General features: G+C 43.1%; 1 protein-coding gene across 2 annotated transcripts in view; it reads left to right on the top strand.

The window, feature by feature from the left end:
• Nucleotides 1-27,606, top strand: part of COL17A1 (collagen type XVII alpha 1 chain) — a 190,645-nt gene that overhangs the window by 76,246 nt on the left and 86,793 nt on the right. For both annotated transcript variants that reach the window (XM_078643723.1, XM_078643724.1), the window contains exons 12-22: nucleotides 419-493; nucleotides 1,307-1,375; nucleotides 5,859-6,017; nucleotides 8,199-8,282; nucleotides 11,675-11,716; nucleotides 17,511-17,723; nucleotides 18,965-19,207; nucleotides 19,774-19,812; nucleotides 21,224-21,250; nucleotides 25,138-25,164; nucleotides 26,570-26,632. In XM_078643723.1, the coding sequence (XP_078499849.1) occupies nucleotides 419-493; nucleotides 1,307-1,375; nucleotides 5,859-6,017; nucleotides 8,199-8,282; nucleotides 11,675-11,716; nucleotides 17,511-17,723; nucleotides 18,965-19,207; nucleotides 19,774-19,812; nucleotides 21,224-21,250; nucleotides 25,138-25,164; nucleotides 26,570-26,632 (1,041 nt within the window). The remainder of the gene's footprint in view (nucleotides 1-418; nucleotides 494-1,306; nucleotides 1,376-5,858; nucleotides 6,018-8,198; nucleotides 8,283-11,674; nucleotides 11,717-17,510; nucleotides 17,724-18,964; nucleotides 19,208-19,773; nucleotides 19,813-21,223; nucleotides 21,251-25,137; nucleotides 25,165-26,569; nucleotides 26,633-27,606) is intronic.

Below are 27,606 nucleotides of genomic sequence, written 5' to 3'. Positions count from 1 at the left end.
TGTCGGGCGCCGCTGATTCTGGGTGAATATTGTCAGGAGGCAGGAGCCTGGCCCCCACTGTGTTGTTTTCTGCTTGCCCAAGCAATGGCAGCGTACTTTGTGCAATCCCTCTGTGTTTGAGCCTTGTGTAGATTAATGTGAATTACAAATACATTCCACCCACCCAGAAGACATTCTTGATTAATAGTGACAGAAGGGTCTGCCTGGTCAAGAGGAGTAAAAGCTGGGCGATGCTACTTCACACACTTTATTAATACATGAACTAACATGTTTGCTTCCAAAATCTGTATTGTTGTTTTGCCCCTAGTAGGCTGCCCACTAAATTAAGCTACAAAGAATCTGTAAGCTTGATTCATGCATTTTGTATCACAAGAGATTCACAAACTTAACATGGCCTCTGATAATCTCCTTCCAACAGTGTTTGGCGTTCAAAACAACCTTGCATCTGGATATGCCCCAATTAGCAGCAGTTCAGCAGCGACAACGTCCACGGGTGAGTACGTCATCTTCACATGCACGTTAGCATGAGCAGCTCGCCTGCATTGCTCTAATGTGTGTTGTAACTGCTTGGTCCACATGTACCCTCTGTGCATTGACACCCTGCAGCACATCCTTGTAGAGGGCTCCAATAATTATCTGGCCAACATAGTCAGGGAATGAAAGGATCCCGAGCGGATTGCAAATTCCTCTGTCCAAAGCCTTCTATGTGTGTAGAGTAGAGCAATGTGGCCTCAACACCTGAGTTCAAATAATTTCTCATTGGCACTCAGATGGACACAACAATCTAACAGGAAGTGAAATGTTAAGTTTATTGCATCCTTGTCCGTTTTAAGAAAGAATAGCAAATAGAAAAAATGGAAACAAAACAGAAATAAAGTGGTGGTGGTTCGAAGGGGAAGGGGCTTCACTCTCAGGCCCTCAACAACAAGCCAGGTAATGTAGAGGTCAGTCTAAAGTTTTAGAGGGTTCTTTAGTCTCATCACCTCTAACATCTGGGAAATCTAACTCCATTAGGAGGAGGAGAGTTTTTTGTTCCACCATAATTTCCAATTTCCAGCTTATGACCTCACTATCTTTGCCTATACCCATTCCCAGAGTTTGAACAGGTTTCTGCAAAACCTTACTGGATCCTCTGTAAACCTAGACAGCCCCTATGATCTCACTGACACCTGAAACCTGTTGTAGAGGGTCAACTAAATGTCTGGTCCACAGCAGATGTTTCTACTGACATTGTGATGCACATCAGAAAGTATTTCCCCATGATTTTGCCCCACTTATATGTTCATTCGCATGGTTTCTGTTGCAGTGTATGGAGTACAGAAAAACGTTCCCCAGAGCACCGGTACCATCAGCAGCGGCATGTCTACCTCAGCTGGTAGGTTCACATAACAGATGAAAAACAATTGGTTATGCTATGCAATTGTCTTGGTGGGTGTGGCTGCAATATCAATCACTGTACTTATATAGCCATTATAATATCAAGGAAATCTTTGAATTCAGGTTATCTTCAGCATTCGTGAACCCCTAACAGAATCTATGTCCATTGTCTATTGTTATAATAATACCAAAGTTATACTTCCATTCATACAACGCAATATTCACTTTTAGTTAGCTAATAATCTAAGATTATTAACCCCAAATAGATATCATGCATGTGTGTTGGTGTGAGAAAGAGGGATAGAGATTGAGAAAGAGAACCCCATTAACTATGCAAAAGCACAAAGTTGACTACTCTAGGATGGGTAATGCAATTCCATGTTCATACCAGCTGAACTTCCATGTATTGATGTGAGTGTTAAGTTCACCAGTGCACGAACATGCTAAGGTGAAAGCAATGACCACTGAATATTTGTAGATAAACACATTTCCAAAATTATTTTTTAGTGAAACCATTTCCATGATTTTTATGGATTTAATGTATGGGAGGGAAATGATAAAGATAATATTTTTGCTAGAAGCCAAAAAATAAGACAACAAAGTGGTACCATGTAGAATAGAAATGGAGTAGTACATGGATATAGTAAGTGTATGAGGAGAGGGAATAGAAACAGAATTTCCACATGGATAGGAAAAAAAATCTTTCATCAAAATAAATACATGGAAACAATAAACATATTCATATCATCAAAAGAATACAGCCTTTTGAAGTTACACTTTAAAGCAGTAAGCATGGTGTTTTGCCTTATCAATTCCAAGATATGGCCAATACGAGGATTTAAGTATTCAATATGTGATCCAAAAGAGAGTTTCCATGGAGCTGTTCATTGCCTGTTTGAAAGCTCCAATGGTCAAGTATATGTAGGATTATGTCATCTTACGTTATGTAATGTTATGTTGCTAAAGACCTGTCGAGCACGCTACCATCCAATGGGTCTCTTGCCGCTGAGGTCAGATTATGAGTGAAGTATGCACCTTAGAAGAGGATCACTAGGGAAGATGTTTATAGAATGAAAGCATTTGCCACCCTTTCCTGAACTGAAGATGAGCAGTGATGGAACTAAGACTGTACAAGAAAGATTTCCGCGGTGAGGGGGCAAGCCCTGAAAAGGTGCGGTTCACAGAGTGCCCATAATATATGTTACTTATAAACGGTGTCAGAGGTAACACGCCAGCACAGCCATTTTTCATTCATACGAGGCATTAAGCCAATATGGTCCAATATCCTTCCATTAAAGACAATAGTTTGGTAACAGAAGAGTCCTCGCATTGAAGAAGCATATGCTTGCCTAAAATGCTTGGTTGACTAAGTTGGAAAGCTAGAAAGAAGCAAGATAGTTGAACTGAATATGTTTGAATTACATTTGATTGGTTGAATTTTCACGAGAAAGTGGTTTTACGGGTATTTTTAACATTGCGTGCTTGACGGTACGTGAACGTGTCTGTATGCCTCTGTCATGCTTCAGTTATCTCAATCTTATGGCCTATGGGCAAAAAAATAAGAGAACCAAGAAAAAGCGCATTTGTTATTTTGATGGGCATCTCTCGCATGTCGCCAACAGCATTTCTTTATGGTTCTCTGGGCTTGTTGCCAGATTGTTAAACTGTTGTAACTGACTAAGCAGATGCCGTTGAAAAACAGCGCTGAAGGGGAAATTGTTGTCTTTACAATTTGAAAAAATGAAACTGATGAGGGGAACATCGCATATAGAACCTCATTCAGATGTGGCTCCTCATATGAACTGTGTGGCTTTCAGTCTGAGCCTGGGCTACCTAACACATCCTTAGGAAGTGACAAAATAAAAACCTGTCTGACAAGTCAAGATGATCCTATTAAAGGGCTGTCTCGATTGTTTTGGAAGCCCCATTGGGAACAATAGTTTTCCACCTCAGTCTTTTTGCATTGTGGCCTCACTTGATGCTTGAGGTGCACACTGGTTCCCTGTCTTTTCCACTGGGCTACTCTAGACTGTTGTTGCTTTGTCCCAGACTCTTTGCCTGTGAGCACGTTGGTGGGTGGCAGTCACACGAAGACTTCGAAGTCTTTCTTAGAACTTTATTCCCAGGCTGTTTGAACAATACAGACAAAAGACATTACTTCTGAACATTTATAAGAGTAAAATGGGGTTGGTTATGTCAGCATCTGGGTCAAAACACAAAACTTCAAAAATCCTATGATGTCTCCTGAAAGTTACCTATCCCAAGATAGCAAGGAACTTCTCTGCAATGTTTACTCACCAACTTCAGTAGCAAATGTAACATTTCCTACACTTACTAATGACAGTGTTCTTCTGAAAACCTCAGGAAAGCCTTGAATTCAACGACCTCACTTTATATTGATCCCAACACGAGCCACTCAACCCTCATCAGTCAGACTACCAACTTCTTTACTCCAGGGAAACCCTTCTTCCTCGTGTTAAATTCATCATCTCAGCTCACCCCTACAATTTATCCTGTGTTGTTATTTTCTTGGTTCTGTTGGTGGCATTTGACACAGTCGGCCCTTCTCAGTTGACTTGTCCCTCCCAGTACACATTTGCATCGACCTGGAAGTTATCAACTTATCAGAGATGCTGCGAATGACTCCAAGCAACACTATGGCAGAGTAGCATGTAATCTGACCGGACTAGTAGGATGCTATATCTGCCATAGCAACAAGAGCAAGACACAGCACAGTGATGTTGCGGATAAATATGATTCAAGAAAGAAAGCAATGGGTGTCCTGTAAGCAAAAAACTAAAAAAGAAACATTGGGACTCATAAAATGACCCCTAATAAGCATGCCAAAGGAATTAGGCATTGGCAAAGCCATATTGGTCTGACTCTTGAATAGAGCATCACAACTACAACACTCAGATATCATAGTATAAACACACACACACACGTACAAGCTATACACCCAGGCTGCCATGCAGATGAACAACATAACACCTATAAGTGCAGCATTCATAGACACATGCACACAGGGAACACACTTCTATGCAGCTATAGGCCAAACTGCTGACCCTCTTGTGCTTGGTCCAACAATGTTGCTATTTTTCAAGGGTGAGCAATTAACACATCCACCAGAGGGGTCTCACTAGCAGAGGTACTGCGGAAACTGGCCCTTAACCCTTGGGACTCTGTGTTTGTGAACGTCCTTTTTAAAGCAGGTCTATGATCATTTTTTGGAGACTTAAATCCTGGGAGCTGAAGTGTTTAAGTCTTAACACAACAAAAGAGTTGTAATAGGCCTAGCTTAAGGAATAAGAGGCAGAAGTAAATACCAACCGTAGGTACCTTTTTACTAACCGGGGTTTACCACTGTAAATTCCAATACAAGTTCTAGCACCAACTAATGAATTGTAAATCATTTTTTGTGAATCTCTCCTTTCATGGCATTTTCTTTTTGGAAATACATTAAGCCGTGCTAACACATTAGTTTATGCATGAGCTACCAAATAAGTAAACGTTTGAAGATATTTTCACCATATAGAGGAATGAGGCAGAAGAATATAATATAATATAATATAAATGTGTACTGCACAATATATCACACATACAAAGAGGAAGTAACAAGAAGAAATAAAGATATGTCTCTCTGTTACATCTCTGCTGGAAAAGTGTATCTTTTAGCCATATTCCCTGGTCTACCAGGTCTGGTAGATCTGGGAATCTGTCAAAAACCATGGAAGTTGTGTGAGAAAACCCATTCAATGCCCATGGAACACCTTCCCAGGGCAGAGTAATGCAACACACCAATTTGCGCTGCATTGCCTTACTCCGGATTTATGGAGCCAATCAGGGCCACACAAAATGTCTTTGCATGGCTTCATAAAACTGACTTAGGGGTTTACGTTGCTCTTGAAGCACATGGTGTGGTGCAAGAGCGAGGCAAACAAGCTCGTAAATAGGCCCCTTTCACCCGCGGCCCGTGGAGGGAGTTACGGTGGGGCAGGGAGGTGCAGAGGGGGAGGGGCAGGGTGGAGGGTGCTAAAAACCGGCCTATGGATAATTGCAGGTAAGTAAACAATTTAATTAATAAAACGAATTTCGTAGCGCGCACTGCATCGCATTTTGTGATGCAAGGTGCGCTACGAAATTCGTATTATCAATTAAATTGTTTACTTACCTGCAATTATCCATATGCCGGTTTTTAGCACCCTCCACCCTGCCCCTCCCCCTCTGCGCCTCCCTGCCCCACCATTCAGTGGCAATATATTAATTCCCTCCTTTCCCTCACATTGTTTGCCTTCAGCTGGGACCTTGGGGCTGCAGAGGTTTGTGTTGACACTGGGAGGTCTAAAGTACTTTTCTAACTCCAGCCCTAGGATGTTTGGAGAAAGTGAACATTTGGTTTATACCCACCGTGCAGCCTCATGTTCCTGGTTTTATGTCCTATACCACCAACTATTGTTCAATCCAGATAATTTATTTTCTAGTTACAACAGGACATGCACAGAGCGAGGACATTCTCCGCAAGGACTACAAGTTCCTACTCCTCGAAAAAGATAACGTCCCCACCAAGAAGGAAGGAGAGCTGCTCATCATGTCCAAGGACAGTGGGAAGGTCTTCACTGCAGCCAGCACTGGATTTAGTGGTAGGCTTTCCATGTGACCATTGCTAATGCTACGATGCACAGTCATACAGCAGACGATCATATATTCTAGTTAAGCTTTTGGTATTATCTGTGATATCAGCCTGACATGACCGCCAATGGGACGACAGGTAAATGTTCACACTTAACCCTGTTAGTAAGCCGATATTTAAATGGAAGGGAATATGTAAAGCAAAACATCTGTTTCAAGAACTTCTACACAAACAATCCTTTACTCGCTGAATTAAGTGACCAAGGTGGGCACCACCTCTTTCAATTAAAAATAAGATAAGATATATTATGTAGGTAACCATCTCTCTAGTGAACAGTTCCTTTCCATGGGGGTAGGGTCTTAGTGTGGGTTCCTGTAAGCGTAGCCAATGGGAGTTGATATAAATGTATACTGAAACAAAGAGCTGTAATGAAGCTGTGATGGAAAGCACTTGCAAAGGCAGTCTTCTAAGCCAGGTAGCAGTTTGGGTACCTGGCAGCAATAGTGGCATGGTTCATTCATATTACCCAGGGCTCTTCTCCCATATTAATAAAGAAGTTGCTGCAGCAGATGTTTTGGTACAAGGATAAGTTGTTTTTAGAATCGCTAAACATTGTAATAGTGCATCTAAAAGAAAAATGGATCTATTACTTCCTAGTCTATGGTCAAGTCTGCTTAGAGTGGATAACGGTTTAGTACACCGTGGTAATGGCGTCCACTGAATATCATCCACCTTCCTTGGAGAGGTCCACCAGTGGATTCTTCCCATTAAGCATGTAACTATGGCAATAGGGAGTGTTGGTTCTCAGGCACGGCACCTCACATGTACCATCAGATGCAATTCCAATGGACACGAACATAGCTACTAGAATAACAGTTCGTATTTAAAATGATCAAAGCACTAGAAGGAAGGAACAAATCACTGTGGCCCATACTCTAGATAGACTATGTTTTTTTCAATTGACAGATGGGTAATGCAAGTAAAGAACACAGTAAGTAACTGTGGATGTAGTTCGTGTAGTAGCGCTACGCGTAGCTACGCAAAGTGCACTTCGCGCTACGCAAGCTATGCGTAGCTACGTGAACTGCGTAGTGCGGTAGGGAAAATGCTGTTCGCACTGATTGCACAGTGCCAGATGCTTGTCCGCACTGTGTAATCGTTGCCAACGGCATCTTGCACAGTGCAAGCGATCGTTTTCTGCCGCTCGAGTAGATTTGCACTTGAGGAGCAGCTTTCTCAACGCAGACTGGTAGTTTCTCATCGCGAGCGGTCGCGAGCATACGCGACCACTCGCAAAGAGAAACCTGACCTCCCCGCGTTGAGAATCTCGCAGAGAGGTTTATTTTCCACGCTCGTGATCGTCAACTTGATGTTGCTGATCGTGAACGAGGAAAAATTCTCGCCGGGATGGTGTTTTGCTCGCTCGCGAGCGTAGAGTAGTGTTCCACCCAGTGTTAGTAGTAAGATTCATAAGATCATAGTGACTGTATATAGCACATAGTCTCTTTTGCATTAATGACGGAGCTGAACACAATCGTACCTGAAGGATCCAATACAAATATTGGAGTCCCACAAGCAAGTGTTCGTTCTTTCATTAAAAAAAAAGCTAAATGTTCTAAGCCATCCAATTCCAAACTATTTACAAGCTTTAGGTTCCTAAAGGGATGTTTTTGTTGCCAATTTCACTTATGCCACACATTGCAATAAATATTGCAAAGCGTTGGGGGAAAGCCCTTAAGAGCACAAACCCGGACAGTGATATCTCTCGATCTGTGTCAGCAAGCAATTTCCTACTGTTTGCTTTAGCCTGGGAATATTGATTCCAGAAAATTAGCAGAACAGAATATTGTTGCAACAGTTTCGACTGACAAAATATTGCAGGGTACGTTTCTATACGTTTTATATACCCAACGCCACATGTATGTACCTTGATCTAAATATATTAAAGGTATTTAGATGTGAAGGTAAGAATAATAAATCCTTACCTCTCCCTGTGCACTTACCTTTCTATATTTTGCCCCTCGATGTTTTTGTACGGATATTCTGTCCCATTTCGGGATGCAATATTCCCTACCAGAATCTACAATCCCTAGTGTACATTTTACATCTCCAAAATGCAGTCTATACAGGGTTAGATCTGCAGGAACTGTGTCTATTTGATCACTCATTGTGTTCCTGTGTCATTATACAGGGTCTGCGGGTGAAGATACGATAAAGAAAGACAAACACTACACGACAAGCACGTCAGAGACTTCCCACAAAACAGAAGCAAATGGTGAGTATTCCTCTTAGCCGATGATATTAGAGTGAAGGAATAAGAGGAACATGCTTGCCTATTTTATATGTTCACCATAATCCCATTTAAAATTCTCTCAGGTCAGAAAGACATGGCCCTGTATACTCTACTGTATACTCTACTGTGGATAGGGGAAAGGGCTGTACATTCGGAAGCACTCTATGGGTTGAGGAAGATTTGCTTTTTTAACCGAATATTGTTCTGAATCTGGGCTATTACTGTGTTGGCTTTTTTTGTTGCATACCTACAGTACAACCATTGTCTTCCATTAAGGAATGATTGATGGCAGGTAAGAGAACCCGGATTTGCACATCAACTTTTACTTCCAATCATGTGTCTTCTGTGAGGAACGTTGAAGTTAAAAAGGGGAGCCTGAGTTTTTAATCTCTTACCAGCAGTTCAGTTTCTCTTGCTGTCAGTCCACTCTGGGGTTCTCTGAAGGCCTGTGTGGAACTTTAACTGACCATCCCCCCTTGCACATTCTCTCTCAACCACTTGTTTTACTCTATGTGAGAAGCTCTATGAGCACTAACGGGGCAGGAAAGGGGGTAATGAACATTTTGACTTGTCCCCATAATTCTATGGACCTCACATTAAACACTCATTGGCCACACCCGGCTCTTGTGAATTGGTTTCCTCCCATGAAAGACTTGATTCAGTTCTATTAAGAAGGTAATAGTGGGCCTCAAACGGGGGAAATGAGAACCCAAACAGCCCTGAGAGCATCCTTATTTGGATTAAGAATAGTCAGGAAGGTTGTCTTCGTCCTTGGTGTTTGGGGGGGTTCTCCCCTCCAAATAAAATGGTCGCAAATAATGCATTTTACAGCGCAATTTTACAAAAATATTGGCTAAAATGCAATTCGTTTTAGAGGCACTTCTACACCACTATATGAAGCCCCATTTCCATTCCAGTTTCCATATTGCTGCAGTACGTGTAGCCCCGTAGACAGGCCAATGTAAATATGGTGACAGTATGGTAGGCAAAATGGCTCATCCAGCTTTGCTAACATCCTAGTATTTAAACCACCATGATCAGGCCAGATCCTAAAGTGCCCCATCACATAAAACACCACAGCCAGTTCAGTATTAACCCACTGTGTAAAGGTTAATAAGCAGGCCATTACCACCTTGCTGGTAGTTCAACAAAAAGAGTGGACAGAAAGGATCAGTTATGATCCAAAGGGCTTAAATTACCACTCAAAAGGTGAGCGGAAGGTCCAGCCTAAGTCAAAGCCCTAGATAATGCGACAAGACAAAAGGAGACTAGGCTGTTCCCAGACAGTCAAACGGTCACTAGGGTGCAAGGGGGGGGGGGGGGGGGGTGAAGAAGTGCTCAATGGAGAACTACCCCAGGGTATCCATTTTGTTGGATATAGAGGCCTCACACACCCTTGCGGGTTTCATGCTTCATCATAGGCAATGCTCCTCGTTGGGTAGGCGGTGCAATTCCCAACGGGCAACACCTCAAAGAGGGGCTCTTTGGCGGAGATCTTTTAATCCAACAGCCTATGGGTGAAGTGGGGTATTCCACATCTTAGTACTGTTCCGCATGTGGAAACTTAAGTTCCAGCGAGAACAGACTATTCTTGTTTTTAACTGAGGCTAAGGACCACCTGAATAAAGTTGTTTTCCGGTACCTTTTGCTTCATTTTACTTTCACCTACACCGTCTACACTTCACTGGCCCCATACCCCCACTTCACCAATAGGCTGTTGGATTAAAAGATCTCCGCCAAAGAGCCCCTCTTTGAGGTGTTGCCCGTTGGGAAGTGCACCGCCTACCCAACGAGGAGCATTGCCTATGATGAAGCATGACACCCGCAAGGGTGTGTGAGGCCTCTATATCCAACAAAATGGATACCCTGGGGTAGTTCTCCATTGAGCACTTCTTTTCCCGCCCCCCCTTGACCTTGGTGACCGTTTGACTGTCTGGGAACAGCCTAGTCTCCTCTTGTCTTGTCGCATTACCACCTTGCCCCATTACACAAAGCACAATAGCACGTCCGGTTTTCACAGTGATGCAGCACGTAAAGCGCCATAACCAGGTAACTTTCCACGTTGTCATCCCCAACAATCAATGCAGCAGTCATAATCAGAAAAGGTACCATGTTGTTCCATGAAAGCACAACTGCCGAAGCGCACAACCACCCTCTGCGCACTGTTGCGTCATGTCCATGTTCCATGTAGAGGAAATGGCATTAGTTTAAAAGTGTCTGGTCAACCATCTCACCATCGCCACATCATTATGTTGTCCCCCAAGCAGGAGAGATCTGCAATTGCTAGCATCCATCTTTCTACAACACGGTTGCATGTATTTGCACACAGGCTGAGTGGGGCCTAGACAGCTGAGCCCAGGCTAGAAATCTTTCACTCAGACACAGTGCAGCAGGGCTCTGGGGTGAACAGGCCATTCACCCCTCAAACCCACCTTTCAAGTCTGCCTCGTACAAGGGAATCCCACAGTGTTCCAGCTGACAAGTCAAGAATCACTGTGGTGAATGCATTTTCCTCTCCAAGGGCCAGATGTACCAAGATGCTGGACACAAAATTTGGTTGCAAATAGCAACCCGATTCTTTGCAACTAGTATCTAATTTTATGAAACGACCTTTGTACTAATGGGTTAGTTCGTAAAATAAGGAATCAGAGGGGGCCCTAGAATAACATGCCTAATGAATATTAATTAGGGAGGGCCAGATTTTGCTACCCCCTATAATTGGATAGAATCACAGGGACGGTGGCCTGCGAGGGGCAGCAGATCATCATCCCTGTGATTGTATCTCAAAATTGAAAACTTTTTCTATTTTTAAAGCTGGACGATTTTCCTAAAGGTTTGAGTTGAATTCTTTGTTTTCAATTTAGAAAAGCGGCATTGGTCCTATGGAGCCCTGCCTGCTCCTCCTAAACCTGGCACCCCGATTCCCAGAGGAAAATGGTCCCTTCCCGAATCAGTTACCTCCCCACTTCCGAGTTTGTAATTTCTAAATGGTTGCGACCAATATTACGGTTTGAAAAAATTGATACATAGGATTCTGATTCAGTATTTGGAAGGGACGCCCATAGCAAAAATTTCTAATCCCATTTTGCTATTCCGAAATAGTTTTTTTAATCGAAAAATGTGTTTACTACATTAGAAAAAGCGTTTTCCCTGTCGCAAACCCTCTGATTTACCAAAGGTTTGCACCAATATAAAGCGTTGCTCATCAGGGCCCAGTGCCCTGCTGTCAAATGCAGAATCTCCTAAGATTCCCTTTTCTTTAACATTATCAACTTACTGACGCTCAGTCAGAGATATTTTTTGCTGGTTGGCTCGCTTATTCTAAGTCAGTTGAGCATAACTTAAAGAAATCTCTTCTTTTTGTCCAACACCAGGGTATACAGCAGTGTCTACGAAAGATAAAGCAACTTATGCAGGTGAGTGGCACCAAAAGGATGTAATATGTTATCTTATATTGTTATGTAATGTTACAGTATGGTATGGTATATGGTACAGTTTGGTATGGTATGTTAGAGTCATTTGTCTAATGCCATTAGTGTGGCTCAGCACTAAATTGGTCCTGGTATCTTCCAAACTTAGGGGCGTATATACATGAAAAGGGTGCAGCGTGGTGCTGCAAGCCATTTTCAAAACACAGGGATGTTCCTTATTAAAAAGAATACTGCGCATCCCTGTGCTCACCCCTGTGGCGGTGCTAAAAAGCTGCCTCGCGCTAACGCAGGCACCCTTGCACCATGGTGCAAGGGTGCTTGCATTGCAGGAATGATTGTGTTTGTGCAGGAAGCTTCCTGCAGAGACAATTATTAATGGTGTTTTGCTCCTTACATAGAAAGAGCAAAAAAGCGAGGAGAAATAATATTATTTATCCTTGTTGCGCCACAATAATGCCTCCTTTTGAAAGGATTTACACATCCTTGTAAATCTGGAGCAATGTCAAAAAGCCATGGGTGTTGCAGGGAACGCCCACAGTGACACTAATTGCATGCCGCTTTGTCACAGAAAACTGCGTTGCGGAGGGCCATAGTTCCAAGGCTTTGTTAAGCCATGCAAAGCAGCGTAGCGTGGCCTTGTAAATATGGGCTAGCATAGAGCGCCACCGGAGTGTCACAAAAATGGTCACACCAGCAGCGTAAGGGGCTTTTAAATAATGAGGGTTCCACGAGTGACCAGGGTCTGATTTACCTTCTGGCAGGATTGTGCTTCTTTTGCTTTTTCCAGTAAGCGGGAATTAAGCACGTAGTACATTTTGAGTTTACGCGCAGTGTGGAGTTGAAGGACTGATAAAAGTGGTTGCACTGTATCGAATAGCATTGGAAGAGTCATGTGAGCTGCTCCCTCTTTGAGACTCTTTGCATCATCTTTGACAGCCCGGTGAATCTTTAGCACCCACGGGTGCTGACAGACAGGTGCTTGGGCAGGGCCAGGCGCGGTGCGTCCATTGGGGCGTAGGGGCGTAGCCCCACCCGTGGACGCACCGCGCTTCAAGCAGTGTCAGTATATTAAGCACACAAACATTATTAAATAGTGATCCTCTCTCAGGTGCGTGACATCTTCGCTGAGAACGCTGCGGCCACTGGGACACGCCCGACACAATCGGAGTGCGCTATGGGTGGGGCTGGGCTGGGCTGCTGCAGCTTGAGTGACAGTCCACACTCAGCTGCAGCAGTAGTGCGCATGTGCATTTTTCTCACGAGCCCAAGCATGCACATACTATACCTTCCTCAAAAAGAGTGGGACAAGGGTGCTGTTTATACAGCAGCCTGGGCCACAGCCCCCGTGGTCAAAAAGGGCGGATAGTAACTGTGCCCCCCTAACCAATCCTGGCGCTGCATGCGCCAGGATTGGTAAAAGACTCTCACTTCACTCACCCGCTTTCGTGACTCGTCGTTACAATAAAGTGTCTGGCAGTGGCTCGCGGTAATAAGGGATTGGATTGTATAATGTCAAAAATCATGTGCAGATTCAGATAGATTGTTGCAGAACAGTGTGTAAACCACGAAACGACACGATTTTGCACGGGCGGCGCGACACAACTATGCAGCAGGTCCGCACTGAGGGAAAGCGCAATTCGGCAATTGAGTGAAGGTCAAGGATTAGGAATTAGGAAACCTAACTGTCTTACTCTTTTGGGCGTTGTTGTGTACATTTCAGGCTTGAGGTACAGAACAGGAATATTCTGCAAAATATATTTGAAAGAATCCCCATAAGTATTAGCGGTTGAGTGCATACGGTGTTCCAGTGAACTAGCTTGCACAAATGACTTGAGATAGTTCAGTGTGTTAAAGCATCTGCTGCAGAAATGTGTGCGTCTATTCCAGGTCAACCGTTTATTTCACGGCATGGGGTTTTGGAAATGTAAAAATTCTCAGAATTTCTATTTTGATAGTTGCAACAACAGCCTTCAACAGATTTCATTTTATAAACATTTTCCAGAAAATGAGTTAACAACTTTTTCACCACAAATATAATGTACTCTTTGAACTAAGGTTATAAAATTTCAAAATGTTAACAAACGGTAGAGGCGGAATAGCATGATAGATGCATTTATTATTGCATGCATGTTGGTGTATGTTTGTATGTGAATTTGTATAGTACATACCTAGGGCTTACAGGATGGCAAATACATGGGCGGTAGAAGGTTTCCAGCATAAAATGGTAGGGGTGATGTAATATGTAAACTGGCACATCCTTCAACATCGATCCTAAAGGCTTGTTAGGGTCCATAATTTATTTTTATATGGTCATAAAAATACATGAATGATGGATGGATGCAGGGTGGGTGCATTAATGATTGTTTGGTGGATGGGTGGGTGGATGGGTGCATGGATGGATGCATGCATGATGGGTGGATGGATGCATGAATGGTGGATGCAGGATGGATGGGTGGGTGGATGCATGAATGAATGATGTATGGATGCAGGATGGGTGGATGGATGGGTGGATGCATGAATGATGTATGGATGGATGCATGGATGCATGCATGATGGGTGGATGCATGATGGATGGATGGGTGGATGGATGGATGGGTGGATGGATGGATGGGTGGATGCATGAATGAATGATGTATGGATGCAGGATGGGTGGGTGGATGGATGGGTGGATGCATGAATGATGTATGGATGGATGCATGGATGCATGTATGATGGGTGGATGCATGATGGATGGATGGGTGGATGCATGAATGAATGATGTATGGATGCAGGGTGGGTGGGTGGATGGATGGGTGGATGCGTGAATGATGTATGGATGGATGCAAGGTGGTTCGGGCTCGCTCGCTGCGCTCGATCGCTGCGGTGCAATATGCAAATTAGTTTACGCCTCACCACTTTCAAATGTCACCAGCCGCCCCTGGGCAGGGCTACCCACACAGGAATCAGTGAGGATCAGGTAGTCACTGATTCAGTGCCACAGTAGCTGATGGCAGATGTTATATATGTGTGTCACCAGGAGCTGCAGCTGTGCCTCTCCCGTGTGACTTCTCTCTCGTTTAACTGCTATTTTGAGATGTTTGTACATGTGCTGTATTTATATTTTAAGATATTATTTTGACACTTATAGTCGTTTTCTCTTCACTTCCTGTGATTTATCGGGGCAAAGATTGCGCAAAGCCACGTCTTGTGTCGTTATAGGGGTCAAAAGGCATGTAATGTAATGTCACTCCTTGAAATGTCAAGAAGTTGGTCAAATGTCATTTAGAACTGCCTTTGCCCCTGGCTACTGACTCAGCAGCACTCTGGACAGCGCGCCAGAACTGCTATACTCTTTCGTGCCTCACTTAGATAGCTCAGGCGGTTGAACGCATGCTGCAGAGGTAAGCGGGAACTGCAGGTCTGAGTTATGCCATCACATCCTCTGGCTTTATTCCATCACACGTTGATAAAATGACTACCCTTGAGTTTGATTTCTCATTGTTAACTCTGGCTATCTTTGAAATGATCACTCTGGGTACTGAAGGCCACAGTGCAGCTATAGAAAGGGTAAAGAGTACTCAAAGTTTCAGACTTCAACTGAAGGTGCCTTATAAAACATGGCCAATACCCCTCTCCAAGTCAGAGAAGAAATTATGCTACCAAATTAAATGTCTCCATATACGTTCAATTACCGAGCACCGTGAACGTTACCATGATCAGTCCAATTTTGATCCAATGTATCTGACCAGATAAGTTTCAACTAAACATTTCCACCAACATTAAACAACAAATGGGATGATTCTAAAAGAGACATGAATTTGTGTAACTGTGTCTGCATAAGTAAAGTTTTTATTTTATTATTTTAAGTTTTTTTATTTTATACTGCGCTAAATTCCCAGACACGGTGCTTGAACTGGCGAATTAAAAAAATGAAGAGCGTTTAACTTACAATCAAGAAACTACAGGGAAAAATTAATAGTCTCTCTTCAGGACAGGCTCAGCCTGTGGGGCCGCTCCATCACCGACATAGATGAATGATCACAGGAGCATTACAGAGCTAGAAATTGACCTGAGATACTTTGTTGATTGTAAGCTGTGCATCTGCAGTAGAAATCACTCACATTTCTCACATATTTCCGTTTATGAACTGCATTTCGTATTCACTAGTGAATCCTACACAGTTTACACATCCACAAATTACTACTGTCTATTCACATAAGTCAACAGCAAGGAACAAAATAGATAACTGACTTCTTTGGTTTATTTCACATGGCACACTAACTCTATGTCACCCATAGGTGCAAGTTTTAACCAGGATTTTACAGGAGCACAAATGTATTGTCCATTGCCCCCAGAAAACCCCATTATACATCAGTGTATGTTTAAAGTGAAAAGAGAAAGAAGAGTAAAGAAACCTTTGAAAGGCGACCAGTCTTCAGATCAGAAGCTGTTACAGCGCGAGGGCAAGGGGCGCGGCTGATTAGTGCAATTGCACTATTACTCCAGCCCCTGCGCAGGTCAGATTGGCCTGCTGTCTAGAGCTGGCCAATCTGACATGCGCACTTCAAAGCCTGCAATCTGAGGGCTGAGAAACTGCTGAGGGATTAGAGTCGCAGGCCCCCAACCTCAAAATGAGCGCTGGGTTAGCCTGCTCCAACCAATCCATTGCTTTGTTTCCCTCTGCACAAGGGAGGAAGTCCTTCCCTTTCAGCTCCTAGTCACCGCCAAGGAGAGAGCCAGGAGAAGAGCAAGAAAGCAGCCAGACCCTGCGTGCAGCAAATGCAACATATATATGCTGAGTTTTTTGGGCATCGCTCCCCACCATTTAATTTTGCCGTCTGCTATTGGGTTTGTCGTTCTTTTGTAGTGCAACAGCTGCCATTTACACAGCCTCTCAGTTTACTAAAAGTTCCACAACAGGGTAGGACTGACACTAATTGTCATTAGTGCATGCTTCATCATCGTGTCTTCCCCATGACCCGATGACGAGGCATGCCATGATAGTGAGTGAGGTTTTTCCTCAAAAAAGTAATGCTTCGTTCCCTGCCTTAAAAGGTACACTAACACTAATTACAATTTAATGATTCACCTTATCATGTTACGTTGTGATATTACATGGGAGCACATATTAGTGGTATTTTCCTCCCCCTTTCTCGACTTTTGTGTGGCTTACTAAATTAATATTGTATATGTATATATTATTGTATTATGTACTGTGCGATATACAATAGATTTCTTTACACAGGCCAGTTTCCTGGGTATCCAGATCAATATGCTGAAGTAGTGAGCACTTTTATATGGTTCCCTGATACGCCAATATATTAATCCAACAGTGTTTTATGATTAAGGTCAAAAACATAATGATCAGCCACTCCCAGGCATGTTAGTGGGCATCAGTGTTTATTGTGAACAAGAACAACATCAACATGTTTCGGTCATATTTGGTCTTGCCCAAGCCTGGGAGAGGATCATCATTCCATTTGTAATCTTGAGCAAAAAGCGATTGGATTACATTTATATACATATATTGTATCATAGCACTGTGAATTATTGATTATCAGTAATAAGGTAGTGTATTATTTCTGTGCAATAGTGTTTAGCAGTAAGTCAGTATGTATCTCGAACATTGACACTATTCAGTTTGCGGTCAGCCTTACATTTCAGCAGGATGGTTTCAGACCCATTGCTACATGCCAGCGACAGCGATTCCTTTCCATTGAGACTGTATCAGTGGCCTTAGCGCTACACAAGAAGTTGTGCTCATAACAAACTTTCTTCACTGTTGTTCTTTCCATTCCAGAGATAAGAGCCGATAGCTCGAAAACAGAAGCAGCGTCAGGAGGATGGGCCGGAGGAGGGGGCGGCGGAGGAGGCGGAGGCAAAGGAAGTAACAGTGGCGGTGGCTGTGGTGCTGGGTGTGGCGGTGGCACCTGCTGCCCCTGGTGGCTGTGGCTGCTGGGTTTGCTGTTGGGGTTAATGCTGCTTGGATTGCTCCTGGGACTCCTGTCCTTAGGTGAGTGACATACAATGGACATACAGATATTATGATGTGTCTCACAATTCACAGTCCCAACCAGGTATACTTTTGTTAAACCACTGGCCAATGCTGTGTGGTGCTATGTTTCACATAGTAGGGACTATGTAGGCAGAGTGGGCTCTTCACCGGATTTTACCGGTTCAATAACAGATTCAGTGACAAGGGGATCAATAAACCCATCAGGACTTCTGGGACTGGTGCAAAGCTATACACAGAGGTGAGCTATGATTTATGGGAAACATCAAAATATCAAGCGCCTTCCGAGGCCCTAATGGATTGTTCCAAATTGTCTAGAACTGAATCCATGAACAACTGAGCAAGTAACCACACGGGTTAAGCTAAACTAACAGCTCTGACAGCTGGATTCCTGCTTACAACGATTTAAACTTAAAAGGCTGCTTCTGAAAGATGAGGAGAATCTTTGCACAAGCACAAAATGTGTTGCATGTGCACAAATTGCCCCGCACACAGCCTTCTGCCCCACTGCAAAATCTGTGCGTGTGTGCCAGGTAGTGTGAAAGGTGCAATTTGTAAGTTCTTGACGACCTGTGCCAGAGGTATCAAAGGGTGTTACCCATGTAGTGTCTATGGGAAAAAGCTTTAGTACATATGGGCCCCTATTTCAAAAAATAATTGGTGATATTGACTAATGTGTGTGCTGGAGCATCATAGCTGATGCTCAAAGAATCTCAGAGGTAAATTGGCTTATTTGTCTTTATATATTAAGAAATGGGCTGCAGTAACCCTGCACAAGTCGAAAGATATCTCAGAGATTCTGACGCACAATTTCCGTTAAGTTAAGGAGTCCTGTTAAACATTGGAAAAACTCCTGAAGTTCATGACCCTGTATTGCAGTGAGGATGAGAGTAAATCAGGATAGGGGAATGCCAACATTAATTGACATTTCAGAAACACTTGAACCAACACCTCATTCTTTTGTATATTCATATGCAAATAAATATACATATGTAAATGAATCATAATTATTAAATGCTAACATGTTAAATCGTTGATTAGATTGTAGCTTTCCACAAAGTGCCTTCAAGTGCAGCGAAAGGCAGCACTACTACTCGATCCACAGGAAATTGATGCCTCTCGAGCTGAATGACTTAGGACCTCTCTGAATGCTAAACTATGTTTCCCCCAAAGGATACTATGTTAGGACAATGTGCTCGTGCATGCCCCACATAAGAACATTCTCACTGTATCTGTTACAGCGGAAGATGTGAAGGACCTGAAGTCGCGCGTGGCTACCTTGGAAGGCGCGTCACGAAGCAGTGCCAGCAGACAAACTGCGCTTGGTAGCGCGCCCATGGGTAGAAGCTCGGAAACCATCCTGTCCTCTGAGACAATATCGAACACGCTGCAGAACTCGGCCTTGGGTGGAGAGCTCGACGAGCAGATGCAGGACAGGATGTGGCAGTACATGAAGAGCAAGATGATGTCCGACAGAGAGCGAGGTAAGGACCAGATCCACCGTACGCAGATGATGAGCCTGTGGCCCTATAGTTCAGGTGTATGCACCTCTAGGTTCATGATCTGATGGCTACAAACCTCAAACCAAGGGTCATTCTTTGAAAAATGGCATATTTAAGATAGGCAGAAGTCGGAGCCCAGAGCATGTTAACTCCTAGCCAATGACTAGTGACACGCAGAACACCTGAGCCTGAAGAAGGTACTTTCATGACATTGTATGTCAACCATTAATGTCAGACTGAGGATGTTTCAGTCCATCGGTATTCTGTGAGTCAAGAGTCTAGGTTATAATATAGGTTCTCATCATTTAAAGACAAATACTTACCATCATAGAATGTCAATCAAATCATATGAAATTCAGATTATTAAATGTTGGATAGGTTATAGGTGGTCCATTGTTCCCATGTTGCTGTTGCATATCCCCATGTGATAAAGTAATCAGCAGGTTATGACCTTGAGACGTAGTCATACTGTACTGCCTCCCATCTTGGGAGGCCTGAGAAACTTACTCAAAGTGGGCATTGATGTCTCCTTTTACTTTGCCTTTCAGCCAGTTTCATGGGTGAGAGAGGGCTACCTGGGCCAAAAGGTAAGCACATTCCATTTTTAAACTATTAATGAATATTTCATGGTTCGTTCTAATAATAACCTAAATAACAACATACTCATATGGATTGAAAGATTGCTAAGTACACAAAATAGGAAATGGACAGATATTGAATAGTACAAGGACAGACAACACAATGCTAGTGAATGAATATTTGAATTAAATAATTTAGGGCTACAACTACCCAAAATAGGACATCCTGACGCTTAATGCGGCAGGAAACTGGGAAGGCCAATACAGGAATAACCAGGCCTTAATCTTTTTCGTGAATAGTAAATAATTGGGCTTGGATCTAATATACAACGCTAGCTCATTCCAAAGCTTAGGGGCATTGTAAAAAAAAGCAGCACGCACCCATATCTCAATCAGGTGTCCTGTAGCATACCGGAGAGTACTAGACGGGCGATAAGGAATTTTGGGATATCTAATGTCTGAGGGTCTTTTACCTGAGAGGATTTGTGAAACATACATAAAGCCTTACACATTAAGGGCCAGATGTAGGAAGCCTAATACCGGTCGGTTCGGCCGTTACCGACTGGTATTAGGCATTTGAGATGTAGGGGCCTAATTTAAGGATTCGATAATTTACGGAATCGGTAATTTACGGAATCGGTAATTTAACGAATCGGTAAATTACCGAATTCTTAAATACTGATTCGGTAAATTACCGAATCCTTAATGTAGGAAGCACTCAAGTGAGTGCTTTTCACTTGTAAGAATTCGTTATTTACCACCAACTACAAGTTGGTGGTAAATATCGATAAACCTTAAAAAAAGCAATTTTGTGCTTTTTTCAACTGTGCCATGTGACAGACATACATGCCCTTAGGGCGAGTATGTGTGCCACATGTGCACACATGTACTATTCAGGGGTGTAACAGGGTGTCAAAGTGACACCCTGCCACCCTTGAATGTGTTCCCCATTTTACCGAATCGGTATTTACCAATTCGGTAATTCCTATTCATTTCTATGGGCCTGGAGGCCCATAAGGATGAATGGGAAATACCGAATCGGTAAATACCGATTCGCTATTTACCGAATCTTACCAATTCGGTAAAATGTACCGAATCATTAGCTACATATCATTTACCGATTCTAAAATACAGAATCGGTAAAATTCTGCATTTTAGAATCGGTAAATGATATTTACCTACATCTGGCCCTCAATGCTTAAGCTAGTAAAGTGACTGGAGATGACCTGTAGTAGTGCAACAGGGTGGAATTACCCAATCAGAACTCTGCCCGTACTATTTTATGTCAACTATAGCCTGCTCAGGGCTGTTGCAGAAAGGCCAAGATATAATAAATTGCGGTAGTCCAATCATGACAGAGCAAAGACCACATAAACCTAGATGCAATATCTCACCAGCTTTTTTCTCTTTTTTTGTTTAGGTGATACGGGTATGGAAGGTTCTAAAGGTGAGTTTACAATTTTAAGTTCTCGACACGTTATGATGGTGTCTTTGTGACAAGGGATTGTACACTGTGTACTACAGTGTCTCATTTCTTGGGGCCTAACCAGTGTGTGCGTGCAGCAGAGGCTCTAATGTTTGACTAAACATTGGAAAAAGTCATGACGTCAAATGCTAACTTTGCACTGTCAGGAGACTCACACCAAACCAATCACCCTGGACTCCGGATGCAGATTCTGCACTGGCAAGGACCCATGGCTAAACGTGTGTGTATGTCTTGCTTGTGGTAGGCAAGCTTAGCATCACTACAAAGTAACAGTATAGGAGCACTTAGCCTCAGTTAGAAAACATGTTTATGTAGAATCACCTTTGGCCCTTCTGCTTCCGCGTACATACCGGGAAATCCCCAGATACTTCTGATCCCACGTGGGTTCATTAAGACACCACTGCTGTATCAGATCTAGGTGTCGACCCTTTCTAAGTGATATCCTCATCTCTGCCAGGTGTGCAATCTTAAACTTAGACCTTGGGGTTTTCGACACATATGTGGCATACCTTGGACACGTATTGCACAGAGAAAATCCATATCCACCAAAATCGGAGGGTGGGACTTGGAAATATTGTAATGCACTGATGGCAATATCACCGCCAATAGGAACAGAGTGGGGCTCCAGAGACAGCTTCAGACTTTTTGTACAACCAATAGTGTGGAAGTAAATACAGAAAAAAGAACTATTATGGGCGTTGGGCGTATCTTTACAAAGGAAGTCCTGCAGTCATTTGAGGGACAGACACTTGATCATGTTTTGATTTATAAAAATCTAAGTCTATGTTTTAATGACAGGGGGTGCCATCATCATCCCGCTGCTATTCATCTCCTACAAACGTCAATATTAGATTAGCTAAAAAGTTACCTGGTCCTTCATTTCGAGACATTATAAATGTTATTAAGTCCAGATCAATGCCAACTGTATGATATGGCAGTGAAGCTTTTCTTGGAAGGCTATGACAGTGGCTTGACAGAGCACAGTGCAGCGTGTATGGAAGTTTGAATTACTCAACTCCACAATGCAAGCACGAGCACGGTTGGCGTTTCAACTCACCCAATAGTCTTACGTCCTGGCAGCCATTGGCTGGAAGGGTTGGCAATGCATAAGGGCAGCAGTAAAAAGAACATTAATGTCATTGTTGTTGGTAGACCTGAAGTCCACAGCAAATTCTTCCATTCAGTCTTGATTAGCGTGAGGAAAGCTACTTATGCGCTAACGCTGAGAGTAGCATGGAGCCATTGCCAAGAGGCCTTCAAAGCAGTAGTGAGGGCACACATGAAAACTATTTATTTTAAACATTATTGTTAGAATTTTGAACAGTGAAGACATGCCTTGCAAGTGTTATATTCTTGGCCGCCTTGCCAGCTACAAATGTAGCGGATGTATATAGATAGACCTCTACGTAGCTCTAAAAATTCAATTGATTAGGAACCGTTTTGGTCTAGTCAGGCTGGGAGACTTCTAACATGAGAGAATAGTTAATGTCACAATAGCAGAGCCCAGGAAATGTAAAACTGATAATGATACTTGTGCAAATGTACTATGCTGCTGTCCTACTCTGATTGCAGACAGAGGGCATTATTCAGGCCACTGTTGTTTAAAGGTGAAGTTAATTTGTGTTGTGCCACCCTTGTGCGTTGTCTCTATTGCGGGGGTCCATTTGTTTGGTGGATTTTTGAGATGCACAGAGAAGGAAGGTTCTCAAGTATTCTAGTTAAGAAAGGTTAGGGTGTTTGTAGAGTATGACGTTCACCAAAAGGTTTCTTGGTGCTAACCTCTACTTTGTGTGAAATGAAATGAATGGAGATTATGTTGGATAGTTATTAGTTGAATAAGTATGTTTACAGAGGTTTTCTGAAAAAATGCATGGAGGGTTCACTGCGGAGATAGAGAGAGAAAGAGGTAGATCATTAAAAAAAAAATCCGAAGCAATAGAAAAGGTTCAATCACCAAAATTCAAAGTACGCCATTTGGGAACTTGTTACCCCTATTTATACATGAAGCCTAGGTGTCTGGTGGACTACTCCATAAATGTATTAGCAATGAACTCCAAAGTGTGAAAATAGATTGCCTTATGAACTACAGTTAGAGCTTTAAACAGGATTCAGTTGTGAACTCAATTAAGCTTTTTGAGAGCTGGCATGAAGGAATCCAATGTTTTAAGCCCACTAAGAGTGACTACTGCATTTTCAGTTAATTGTAGCCCGAGAGATGAGATATTTAGGGGCAGCAAGAAGAATAGCATTTCCGTAGTCAACTCTAGACTGGATCAGGGCATTAACACCTGGTATTCTCAGGCCTTGCTCAAAATATGGGAAGATGGTCCAAAGAGTCTTTAAATGAAAAAACAGAAGATCAAGTGAAAATGGTGAGATGCGTCGCCAATCCTAGGTTTGTGTTGATGTGAATGCCCAAGTTGTGAACACTGCATGATGGGATGGAGGAGGGCTCTTGACAGATGGCAAATGACAATCCTCAATCTGGATCTTTGGGGTGGTCAGCAGTAGTTCTGTTTTTAACTATAGGTAGGTAGTTGACATGTCATCTACCGTTTCATTACAGATAGATTATGCTCTCAAGTGAAGGTGGAATTATTATGGGATCGTAAATAGGGCACACTCCAAAGGATAATTCATTGTCTTTGTCATACAGTAAAAAATTTGCCCATGGTGATGCAGAAGATGGTTGAAAGGAAGGGTAGATGTGTTAACCGGTAAAGGAGAGTACAGAACATGGGGGAACTTAGGGGCCCATTAGGATGTCGGGCGGATTGCCCCCGCCAGGCTGGCGGTAGCCACCGTCGGCCTGGCGGGGGCAATCCGCCCGACATCCACTCCCGAATCCCCCCCCCCCCCCCCATATTAGTATGGCGGAGTGGAACCGCGGCGGACGGAAAGACCGTCCGCCGCTTTTCCGCACAGTCGCCTTGCGGCCGGGGCTGAAAATGGTTTATATGGTGGCGGTGTCTATTAGACACAGCCAGCCATATTAGGATAGGCATTTGGGAATGCCTCATTGCCGCCACGGAAAGGCATGCAGATTCCCCTTGCGGGGGCCCGTTGCGGGCCCCCAGGGACTCCGGGGGGGTGGGGGGTGCACATGGGGGGTACCTATGGTACCCCCCTGCATTTCAATGCACAACATGACAGGCACCTCGCGGTGCCTGTCATGTTGTGCATTGAAATGCACAATGTGCATTTTTAGCATTGCGGCGGGCGGTGCTTTCAGCACCGCCCGCTGCAATGCTAAAAATGCGGGAAGCGCCTGCCACTGTGGGGGCGCATCCTAATATGTAGAACGGGACCCCCGCTCTTATGGCGGGTGGTCCCATTCACCGGTAGGATGATGGGCGGTAATGGACCCCTTAGTATTGAAGTGTCCTTACCTGAGATAAACGTGGGAGAAGAGAGATAAGTTGCTAGCACTTCAACTAGAAGTTTTTGATCTACATTAAGGCAGTTCCTTTGATTCCAGCTTCTGACAGCCTGCTGATAAGGATACTCGATTGATGGTGTCAAAGGCTGCAGCACGGTCAAAGAGTCTCATGGCCGCATGGCAATGCAGTGTGCCTGCAGTTATTCTCCATTCTGAGGGTCCTAACTAATTAAAGGTAGAATTTCATGCTGAGATACCAGTCAATAACGTAATTCCAGTTTCTGGGAATCTATCTAACTCATAATCAGGGCCTAGATGGTTTAACCAACTGCCATTGTGTGAGGTGGTTTCTGGAATATTCCTGAAGTCACTCTGCCTCAGTAGTACATTAAAACCAAGTGTCTTCCTATTTTGGGTGAATACTATGAATTGTGTGTGGTTGACAAATGTTACTTATGTTTTTGTGCAGGTGACAGAGGAGTTCCTGGTGCTCCAGGTACGTATTTCTGAGCAGCTCACTAAATCAGCCAATGGTGCAGACAACCGTTAAATTAGATAATAAAGGCAAGTGTTATTTACTGCATGCAGCCTGGATGACAGTTATTATTTCATTCAAAATCCTAATGCAAGGGCCTGTGAACTGATTTCGTTGTGGTCTCTGTTTTCTGCTGAAATTCTAAATATAATGTTAGCTATGTTCTGCGCGTGCCTGCTGTAGTTAAATCGGACCACCATTAGTAAGTAAAATAAAAGCGGGCGGCATGCTTCAACCTAGTGGCTGGCTGGAATAGAGGCAAATCATTAAACAAAATAGTGCTCACAGCCAAGATAAAGCAGACTGTGTAACAAGACAAGTAAAAGGTCCAGTCATTATGGGAGATAAATGCAGACTAGACGGTACCAAGGAGGGACTAACAAGCCTAATAACAACTTGGAAGCCAGCGTTTATGAAGGACAATGACACAAGCAAATAAAAAATATGGGCGAAGAATGGGCAGGGCATCAAAGTCATACTCCAATACTGCATGCCTCACAGCAGCGTATGCGCTGCCCAGGCAAGACCTAAAAAAGGGCATTTTAGTCGTATGCTCTATTAGGCAAGTTGCACACAGCCATGTTAAAGTGTTTTTCCCCTACTCTTACAAAAGTGCCTTTTTCAAACTAGGAAAGTGTGTGTGTTTTGGGATTTATTTTTAAATCCACAGTTTCCTCACAGTTGCTCCTGTAAATTTTTTGACTTACCCAAAGTTGAGGAGTTTTGTTATTACCAGAAAAGAGGTGCAAGCGTTGTTCTTCCTTGTGAATCATGAAAAATGCTGCAGTATTTGCTCCTCTTTGGGCATAAAACATCATGTGCATCGACCTCCCTGGGCAACTCCTAGGATGCTGCCCTGGGTACGCCAACTTTTTGATTTGAGTGTGAGTAAATTAGGCACACATAGCTCCTCCATAATATGCACTTTCAGACTCTTTTGTGAATCTGACACATTTTACTGATGCACATGTGTGGCTCTTTTTTTATCTCACACCAACTCCCACGGCTGCTGGATATCTCTGGCATGAGAGACAACTAGGTCATGAATCCTAAGAAAGATGACGTTACCAGAGGAAATAGCCATACCGCAGAGTGGAGTTTTTCCGTAGTGTGGTATAATTTTTCTATTCTGAGCTTCACAGATCAGAATCAAGGCTAACATGATGAGACTGCATGTTTTATCCTTTTCTAAGCTGAAAATATTAGAATCCTGTGGAATTTGAACAATGCTTGTAATGCCGATTTGGGTAGAGAATTCTGTTTGTACATCAGTTCCATCACAAAAACCTACCTCTTGTAACAATTCATTAAACACTTGGCCAAGTATGCACACAAATGACTTTTTTACTGTTTTTTGTCATCGCAGGGCCACCGGGTCTAATAGGCCACACCGGACCAGAAGGACCAAAGGGACAGAAAGGCAGCGCTGGTAAGGATGAGTCTCTCCCAGCACTGATAGCAAGAAATGTTAACTTTACTTATTGTATTTTGATGGTTGTTGGCATGAAGCAAGGTAGGGCAAATGTTGAGGACTGTAAAAAGTGAAACGCTTTGTGTGTTAACACTACTGTGTGGACAATGCTCTTGCACTAGTAGGTGTGAATGACTGGAAGGGTATTAAAGGTACTGAGCAGGCCCCCTTAGAGTAGTCTATCCAAGCAGCACATGAGACTGAAACTCATATTCAACCGTTAAAGTACATGGGTATATGTATGAGCTGATCCAACACATATAAACTTTTAATTACACAGGTAGAAGTGATCAACAGATCTGTCATTGGTAGGTACGCAGCTTGCAAAATGTGCAGCTGGCTTCATCCAGCCTACTTAGAGCTTAGACTTTTCCATGTTTTTGCGCAGTTCATCTATATATGTTGAAATTTGGTTGCACTTGAAAGGTTGGCCCACAGATGCTTCAGTAGGCTAAACCATGTGCCCAGCCAAATTTAAAATGTTATGAAATGTTATGGATGTGTCGGCAAATGGCCTATGTGAATAGCTGATCGATTAGTGAGAAGCTCATTGTTGACCTGCCCACGTGCACTTCTTTGAGTGTAGTGCAAGGCCATGGTTTTCAACTGGAATCTACTAAACGTGTTAACTTGCTCAGATAGATTGTTCTGTGTTTTGAATGTGTATGAGGTGTGAGTGAGTGGTTTGGTTGTGTCGGTTCTCTACCCAGGAATGAATGGATTGTAGTGTAGAGAATAATTTATGCATTATAGATCTCTGATGAAAAGTTTGTATTTTTTGATAACGTTTTATGCTGAAAATAATAATTTGGAAAAAAGGTACTAATAAGAAAAAAAGTAATAAAATAAAAAAGAAAATGAGAAAGTAAAAAATGTCTTTGGTATTTGGTGTTGCCCATGTTGGAATTCAGTGTTTGAATCTTTTGATAAAA

Source organism: Lissotriton helveticus, chromosome 5_1 (genome assembly GCF_964261635.1).
Source record: "Lissotriton helveticus chromosome 5_1, aLisHel1.1, whole genome shotgun sequence".
Lineage (NCBI taxonomy): Eukaryota > Metazoa > Chordata > Amphibia > Caudata > Salamandridae > Lissotriton > Lissotriton helveticus.
Note: the sequence above shows the minus strand (reverse complement) of the source record. Positions and strands in the feature narration are given on the sequence as shown.